This window comes from Pygoscelis adeliae, unplaced genomic scaffold (genome assembly GCF_000699105.1).
Source record: "Pygoscelis adeliae isolate BGI_AS28 unplaced genomic scaffold, ASM69910v1 Scaffold61, whole genome shotgun sequence".
Classification (NCBI taxonomy): Eukaryota; Metazoa; Chordata; class Aves; order Sphenisciformes; family Spheniscidae; genus Pygoscelis; species Pygoscelis adeliae.
In genome coordinates this window covers 560960-570265 of record NW_008824010.1, presented here as the reverse complement: position 1 = coordinate 570265, position 9306 = coordinate 560960, and the positions used below count along the sequence as shown (strand labels likewise).

At 42.6% G+C, this 9306-nt stretch overlaps 1 protein-coding gene across 1 annotated transcript in view; it reads left to right on the top strand.

The window, feature by feature from the left end:
- The window catches only part of LOC103918978 (protoheme IX farnesyltransferase, mitochondrial), a 105325-nt gene that overhangs the window by 83380 nt on the left and 12639 nt on the right, over window positions 1-9306 (top strand). Inside the window, exon 6 of the mRNA XM_009326417.1 lies at window positions 6684-6916. Coding sequence (XP_009324692.1) covers window positions 6684-6916 — 233 coding nt within the window. The remainder of the gene's footprint in view (window positions 1-6683; window positions 6917-9306) is intronic.

Genomic DNA, 9306 nt, shown 5'->3' with positions numbered 1-9306 from the left:
TGCTGATCTTTAAAAAAATAAATAAAAATTTAAAAAAATCCCTTGGCTGATACTCCAGCTGAGGGAGGTGGCCAAGTCATAGCTCAGTACCATATGACAGTCATGGTGATCACAGGCTCGGCTCCTACCCTGGGGCTGGTTTTCGGCAACTCTTAGTGTTGCCTGGCCGCAGGAATTGAGAAGATGCCAGGAGATGAGCAAAATTGTAAATCAGCAGCTGGGATGGTTTTCTTCACAGGGCTAGGTGCATTTGTGCTGGGGATCTCCGTGGTCATCCTCCCCTCTTGAAATGACCACGGGCTTTCGTGGCCATAGAAACCTTCAAAGGGATGTGACTTGCACTTCAGTTTGTGTAACCTCTCATTGCTGTCGGAAAAAAGTAAAAACTTCAGGCTGATGCTTTTGTCTGAGTTTGTAAGTGGCTTCAGAAGCCTTAAAAACATACGGCTAACCTGGAAAAAATTAGGAAGAGGAGGGGGCTTCCTCCGGCAGCCTTGTAATGGCGAGTAGTCTGGGGACATTTTTAATACCTAGAGATTCCAGAAATAATAAGCAACTTATGATGCTTACTCCCGAAATCTGATTTTAATTATGGCTTTGGAACAGTGTTCATGCACTGGACTCATATCTCAGCCCGTGATGGCAAAATGAAATTGCAGAGATGAGAATCACACTTGTATCCTTTGTCTGCCAAATACCTTCTTCTACCAAGCTCCTGCTATTTTCAGCCCGTCTGTGCACGAGGCTGGTTCAGGCTGTTCCTCCTCTATTACGACAAATTGTTTTGACACTATATGCAGATGGAATTTGTGCCCAGAGTAGCAATATTGAGATTAATCTGAGCCGTCAATCTCACCTTTGTTGTCTCGGCACCGTTTACCTGCCACCGTGGAAGATGCTGAAGTCAGGGATAATTTTGGACCGTTTCTGTGGGCAGCAGCAGCAAACGAGCGAGGGGAGGAAGTGTTGTGGTCTTGCTGAACCTGTGTCTTCAACGAAACAGAAAACTCGCCAGATAGGACCAAAAGCAGTCTTTGCCTCACCAAAAAATAAGTAGAATTGTAATTAAAGGGTATAGTCTGTGCAGAATATTTGTCATTACTAAAATCCCATGCAGAGGAAAGCGAGGATGCATATCTTGGCTTCGTTTGGATGTGGAAATGACTCTAAATAAGTTCCTTTTCTTCCCACGTTCCTTCTCCTCCCCCCCCGCCCCAGCCCATGCCTGGATGTGGAGGACGAGTTTTAGGGAGGTGCAGCCTGGCTGGAGGTGCTCGGGAGCAGAGGAGCGGTGCTGTGCCCTGCCTCCGCGCGGCTGCCTGTTGGCACAGTGGTTGCCCTCCGCACTTTATCCGTGTCCTGCTTATTTTAGATCATCACCCTGCAGAACAGATGCCTGGCCTTGTGGCTCGAGGGACAGTTGTCAATAATAAGATCGACTACAAAATAATCAACAAGGAATTGGAATGTTTCAATCCATTAAGGTATTCTGTTCATGCTGCAGCAAAACAAAAGAGCATTGCTGTTTCATGGGGTTTTTTTAGTTTGCCCTTTTAGAAGTGGGTGATGTTTCTATAAAAGGTTTTTGACAGACAGGGAGAAGACAGAATTTGTTTTATTACCTTTTGTATTAGGCTTTGAATCTAATTTTCAAATATAAGCACTTATGCTTCACCTGAAAAATATGCAGGCAGTCTTAAATGGACACTTACATTCAGGCTTATGCTTTTATGTAAATATGGTTTGTGTGCCCGATTTCCCATTAACACAAGGTCACAAATTAAGTTTCTTATGTATTTACATAACATCTGAACATGAATTGCGTACGACTGCTGATTGCATGAATGCGCCTATTCAGGATTTGTATGGGCTTTGTGTCTGTATATGAGTGTCAATATGTTCACAGAGATAGGTCGAAGCATTAGATGCTGATACAGGAATTTTCCATATTTGTAAATACTGATAGGTTTTAAGAGGGAATTTTGTCTAGCTTCTTGATTGTTTCTTCCAAACAAAATTTTCTTTAGACTTTTTTCCCTTTTTAATACTGTTTTTTAAATTGTAGTTCTAACTGTACTTTGACAGTCGTCTTCACAAAATGTTTTGCCAAAGAGCCAAAGGCAGCATAGAAAAGCATGTGTAGTAGTGATGCTAGTGATCTTTATAGACATTAAGCTTGCTAATGCTGCTGTGAAATAGGTAAAATAGTACATTAATTTTATAGATGGGCAAATGCTTTAATTTGTTTTCTCCTCTCAATTTTTCCAAGTAATGCTGTGAGTCAATAAGTACTATTATCCATGACTCTGCAGTCTATTAAATAAATATATTTCATGCACATATGTGTAAGATTATTATATACGTATAACAGGCTCATCTGTAAGTGGCAACTAGATTTGGAGATTATGCTGTTGCACTTGAATTAAAATAGGCTGCTGCGTTGTTCAAAGTTGCTGTGAACGATATGATGAGTGAGGGTCCACGTGGATGCCTCATGGTCGTGTGTGCAGGGGATGCCTGAATATCACCCATGTGGGATTCCTCCTGCCTGCGCCCCGTTCCCCCCCAGCAGCTCTGGGCTGTCCTCGAGCAATCCTCCCCAGCCTGACTGACAGCATCTCTCCAGACACCTCTGTGTCAGCAAAAGCTTGAGTTGAATGAGGAGAAACCTGTGTCTCTTTTCCTCCTCCTTCTCCTCCTCCTCTTGGGTGCTCTCGGTGGAGTGTGACTGGGGAGGGTCCATCTTGGGTGAACTCTATGGGAGAGAAGTGTCAGCACATTTTCGTTGGATCAGGAAAGGTTTGGTTATTCACTATTCAAGCTGAAGTTCTCTCAAAAGCTTTTAGTTGAATGTGAATGTCTTTTAGCAGTATTATTAGGCAGACTCCGGCATGTGCATTCTCAATAAGGCAGAGAAGAAGGACAAGGCAGAACTACCAGTTTTTGGTTTTCCTTTAGGAGGTGTCCTATGTGGTGACATGCTGGGTATTTTAGAGTTGAAATTTGAAGAGAACTCATTTGGCACTTGTGGTATTTTTCCAGAGTCTGATTTTAATCAGCCAAATAACTGAAACCAACTCCTCCCAAGAATCCATCATAAAACCTAGTTTCTTGCTCATTATGTTTGCTTTCTGAGCTAGCTCCTTGGCCAATTTTCCAATGGAAGATTGCCTTTTTTTCCCATGGGACCGATTCCCTTCGCATAAGTGAACGCCCAAGCGAAATGAGGCTTATGTACCAGCGTCCGTCATCAGCCTGCACTTACTGCATGGGATGGTTTAAGGATGAAGGAAACCAGCAGAGACCCCGCAGCCACTTTTGACCACCACGTGACAGTTCCCCAGCGTTGGGTTACCCAAGACTGATGCTCCTGTGATGCACGCTGGACTGCGTGATGGCATGAGGCTGTGGTGGGAAGAACTGCGTGGACATCAGGTGATGGGGCAAATCCAGTGACAGCTCGGCATCACAGCCTTTCTCCTGCTCCAGAATGGAATCCTGATCTCCTGTGCTGCCTCAGTGAGGTACAGGCAGCCCGGCAAAGGAGTGTGCATGAAATCAATGAGCCTCACACCACATGCCTGAGTTTCGACAGACCTAACGTGAGCATGGAGATGCATAATGGTCCCTAGAAGACCATAAACTAGTAGAAATCAGAATACCCCTTAAACTGCCATGATTTAAACCTAGGGCCAGCCTTTTCTTCTTAAGATCCTGAGAGTCACTGAAGCAGAAAAAACTGCACCAGTGACTGAAATTGCTCTACCTTTTCCTCAAATATTCTCTTTCCCAATGAGGAGTTGCTTATACTTCTCCTAGACCTTATAAACATGACATATTTACATGAGAATGAGTTGACTTCTCCTCTACCTCATGTCTCACCAAGAAAGCAAGGTCCTAATTTCTTATTGCAGTGTCTTTGTAACACCAAATAGTATTTTAAGGAGCAGAAATAACAAAGCTGAATCATCAGATCACAGTTTGAGTTTCTGATCTCAGTTGGAGTTTCAGGGGCAGGCACTTGTAAGTCAGACAACTACTCTTCTAGAATTTTACAGTTCCTTGATTGTTAAGGAAACGCTGGAGAGAAGTAGAAAACGTGATACTTTCAGGATGCCTAAAAGTAATATCGTTCAACTGCTTATGAAGAACAGCCATCATTGACGTCATGCCCTCCCCTGAGATCATTAGGACTATTACAGACACTAACCAAACTGCCTCCAGGAACTTGCTTTTAAAGAGGCAAAAAGGAAGAAACTGAGAAACAAAACTGTGTTTTCATCCACCAGGAACAGAACAACCTTTCTGAAGGTCTCAGTCATGTAACTTCACCCCTCCCTTTTGATAAAGCCTCATTTTATAAAGGTACTTTTCCGATCCATCAGTTGGACATGAAGGCAGCACACAGCTGGTATCAGGGCTGGCACTGCAGGGCTATCGCTGCTGCAAGGAAGCAACGTGGGAGAGATGCGATGCTGGGTTCAATCATGGAGGGAGGGCTTTGCACCCCCAGCCTTCGCCTGCCCTTCCTGTAAGAGGCATGAAGGGCTGGTGTCTGCCGCTCCGTGACCAACTCACGGTGTGTAGCGTTCATTTGAATTGGAGACGTGTAGATGAGTCTTCACTCTTGATTAGTGAGAAAAGTGCTCGTTGCAGTAGGTCAAACTGTGTCCTCATTTACGTCTGTGAGCCCTGTGGGAGCGAACGTGGGTAGCCCGGCCTCGTAGGGTCATGCTGGTCTTTTGTCGCCTCGAGAGTGTGTATTGTGTAAATCTGGTGTTTACCGTCTGACTGTATTTTATTCAGGAATCAGTCAAGATAGATTTGTTTAACCAAACCCAGTCAGGCTTTCACTACAGAGGGGCAACATCTATGAAGTATGGCATTTGTAGTCGGCGTTGAGACAGTTTACGGTACAGATTGTGTTTTGCTGTCTTCCTGCAAAAGAACGCTGCTAGCTGCAAAACCAGAGGGCACAGCACCGTATGGCTCCTGTCACAGTATGGCTCCTGAAAACAGTCTCAAATTTTATACATCTCATTGTCAATGGATGGCAACGACATACCCTGCCTCTGTTCCTGATATATTAGTAACACCAAGACTGGTAATGCCGGAGCGTAAAATGTGCTCTGTGCATACTCCGTAACCTAAAATCTGTTGATGGTTTTGAAAAGCTGGATAAAATGACTTAGTCAATTTAATTTAAATTGAAGGCAGATCTTTAGTGTGAGATTTGCTCATTTTAGTTCTTCCCGTTATTTAGAATCTCCATACCATATTGGTCCAACAAAGGTCTTAAAAATCAAAATTTGAATGGTAGGATTTTTTGCTGATAAAACTCTCATAAAATTCATCCCCAACAGCAAATTTTTCTTATGAGGGTTGGAGCAGTGCTTGCAACACGTATTTTAGGGTTAAGGATTTGGCCAGAGGGCAGAGTGATCATAGAATACAAAGGCTGCATAGTTTTCAATTACACAAAACATGTAAAGCTAAACTTCATGTAGAGACGTTTGTTGCAAGCACACATATTTTCTGCTCTTATATGGATGTCTAGAAGTGTGTATTTAGCCGCATGGGGTATTAAATGCAACTCAGTTAATGGCATTTTCCCCCCTTCCAGAGGTCTCCCACAGCACATTATTTCCTACTGGCATTTAGTTCTCTCTTTCCATCATACCAAACACCCGCAAACAAGCACGTGTAAAGAGATCTCCACCAGCAGCAAACGTTGATCTGGTGCAAGGGAACACAAATAAAGCTTCCTTAGGGTTGCATCATGGTGCTGCCTGCGAAGTGTGGTTTTGGTAGCCAAACAAAAAATCCTTGTTCATCGTATTTGGATGTTTATTGTAGAACTTATTAGGAGGAGTTTACATAGCTTCAGCCACTTTCTTACAGGTTTTAACAGGAATTTCCAACCTCCCCTGAGCTCTTAGCTGATGTGCAGCAGAACACAACAGAAATAATTTGCTTCTTTGTTGTTTGCTCCTTTCAGCCAAACCTAAAATATCTTCAGTTAATTCCAGTCACACTTAGAAGATAATAAGTTTTGATTTTGGTTCTGTTGCCAGAATTGCTTAGGTGCGCTACCCCTGCTTAGCACAGTGCCTAAGCTAAATGGGAATGTAGAAAATTCAGCCTTTTTTCAGTAAAGCCAAAAAATACTTTGTTCCTGTTGACATAATTTCAAAATGATTGAATGTACTCTTTTTCTCGTAAATGCTTCCTAATTTTGTGTCTAACCCTGTTGCATTTCAGTCAAAGGTTCCCTTGGATAATTGCAATCAATTAAAAATCTGACAAGCTACAACCATTCTCATTCACTCTAAACCCTGAGTGCTTTTTCCAGAGGTCAAAGTTTACGAAGATTAAAATGAAAGAGAAAGATCTGCTGGAAGCACCAGTTCTCTGTAAGGGCTATTTACCTGCATAGGTTGAATTTATTTGGTGAACGCAGTGATCACAAGAATGAGAATCGCCTGTCATTGCAAATCTGCAGCAAGATTGTCTTAACTTTTTAAAAAGGCTTGCCTTAGGGTGGGGAGTCAAATGGGAAAATTTAGGCTGGGCGAGTGAAAAAAAAAAACAAAAATCCAATCGTAATTTTTGGGAGGAGGCAAGAGGAGAGGGGCAGCAGTCATTCTCTTGCTCAGTGCGTGTCTCCTGCTCTCTGCCCGCAGCCCCCTGCTCGCTGTCTGTTTTGCTGCCTCCTGCGGAGTCCCGGGAATCGCCCTACTGACGCTGGGAGTAAACCCTCTCACCGGGGCCCTGGGAGCCTTCAACATTTTCTTGTACACGTGTTGTTACACACCCATGAAGAGACTGAGCATTGCCAACACGTGGGTAGGAGCTGTCGTCGGTGCCATTCCCCCCGTCATGGGCTGGACTGCGGCTACTGGTAGTCTTGATGCTGGTGAGTATAAAACCCTTGCATCTGGGTGAGCAGTTGACAGCATTGCCTTTGGGATAGCTAAAAAGACCCACTCAAAAGGTAGTAAACCTCGTTCCCTATGCTTGTTGCCCTGATATTGCTTTGAAAGCAGATATATTCTGCTGTTTGCGATGCCAAAGTCTATTATAGCGCGGTACCATAAGGACTGAAGAAGTAGACATGATTGTATCATTCTCCTTACGGGGGCATTTCAGGGGCAAACATGAGCTGATAAAAGACCGTGTCCCACTGAATATGTGTTTAGGCCATCTTAAAAAAAAAATCTAGAAGGAAAATAGTGTCTTTGGGGTTCACATGGAAGCAAACGTTATGTAATTTCAGGATTAAAACCATACTCAGTAAGATCCAACTCACAAGTCAGGAGCTTTCAGCTGGAAAATTCCCAGATGTGTTTATTACTGTCTTTCCACAAGCCAGAAAATATCCTAGGAAGATTAATTTATTGGTGTATTTCTTAATTGCCCACTTCTAAACTCTAAGTTATAAATGTTCCTTCCCCCTCTCCTTGAAAACCAAACAAAGATTTCTATTTTAGTAACTGCGAACCGTTCTTACCTCCCTCATAAAACACTGATCTCTTCAGCAGCTAAACTCTGACACAATTAGGGCTTGTTTTTCCTGCCAGCTAGAAACTTAAGAATCAAAGTGGCTCCACATAGTTATATTCTGAAGAAACTCATGAAGTTCAATTAACAGGTCTGTTAAGAATTTTTTTAGCGCACACTCATCTCACAGTGTGGCATATTTAAGACTTGAATAATACTTTCAGCAACAAGGCTTTTAACCAGAAATTATCAGAATCTGTGCAAAATCCATAGCACGCCATTCTTCGTTTAAGCTACGAACTTCCTATAAAAATCAGTCTGAATTGGCTTTGTGTACGCATGGTCTAATACAGATCTAATCCAGAGCTAGGATGACGGGTTTTGTGGGTTTTTTTTTTAATCATGTGTGCTACTTCTATACAAACATTTACTTCTCTGAAAGTTTTTTTTATATTTAGACCTATAAACGATATGTATATGTATAGTGTCTTATGTTAAGGAGTGCATAACAGACATCGTTGAAAGCTCTGTATTTCTAAAGAGAAGAGAAGGAATTAAAACCACAAAATGTATATTTTTAAGGACCATATCATCCTGGCTGCAGTTGCTTAGACCTTGGATCTTACATTGTTTAGAGATTTCTGCATTGGTTTTGGCATTTCTTTGCAGAGTTGATGCTAGAAGATGACTCTCATGTGCTCATGCTTCACCTGCAGAGTCCAGCCCGGAGGAGCTGGAGTGAATAGCTCTGGCTCACCAAAAGCCCTTTCCGCAGAGGCTGCCGCAGTTCAAATTTTCGCCCCTGGTTTTAAAATGGCAGCTGAACTGCTGCAGTTAAAGTCCAGCACATTAAAGTAAACTGGCACTGATTTTCATTATCTTTAATTTGTCAAGTTACAACTTGCTCTTTGAGACCTATTTCACAAAGAGCTAAGCTGTTCCTGTACAGCAGGCAGCAGAGCACACCATCTTTGTCCCAAGTAAGCTCTTCCTCTCTAATTTGCAACTGAGATGTGGTTACAAGTCCCTCTGCCAGCTCTGCTGTGGAGGAGAGAATCTCTGGCAATGATGCCATCAGTGGATGATGATAACTTAAAACCTCCTGAGCAGACTTTGCCAGAACATGATGGTCTGCACTGGTGCATAACCCGATGTTGTATTGTTTGTTCTGGGTAGCTAAAACTTTCTACAGTCACCTTTCAGCCTGTGTCAGTGAGGCCAGGCAGCTTGTTTAATAGAGAAAGAAATGTTATTGAGCTGATACTGGTCTTTGCAATGAAGCGCACCTGGGAAGAGTCCTGAAAATGGTGACCTGAATGAAATATTTTAATGCATTTCAGTATTTTAAAAAAACCCAAACCTTTAAAAAGAAGAGAGAGAAATAGGAGAAAAGGACTGCATTGTAAACTACGATTTTCAGTGTTAAGCATTCTGTTATTGCAAAGGGGAAGAGAGTTCAGCATCTGGCCGCATCAAACCCACGTGGAGTACCAAGCGTGCATCCTCGTGCATACATACATGACGTGCAGACCTGCATCCCTTCTCTAACCAGCCTACCCACAGTTGTTGAACTCATTAATAATGTGTAATTAGCTTGGAGACTTAACCTAGTTTTAGGTAGAGGTGTGAAAATGCATTTGCACCTTGTTTTTAAAAAAAAAAAAAAGATCATTCCACTCAGTAACAAAGAGGAATGTGAAGGAAGGGAGTTAGAAAGCTAACGAGAAGAAAGGTTCTCACCGCTTAACTGGTGGTTTTTTGAGTTTACATTTTCCTGTGAATTTTCTCTCCTTGTAACCGTCTCAC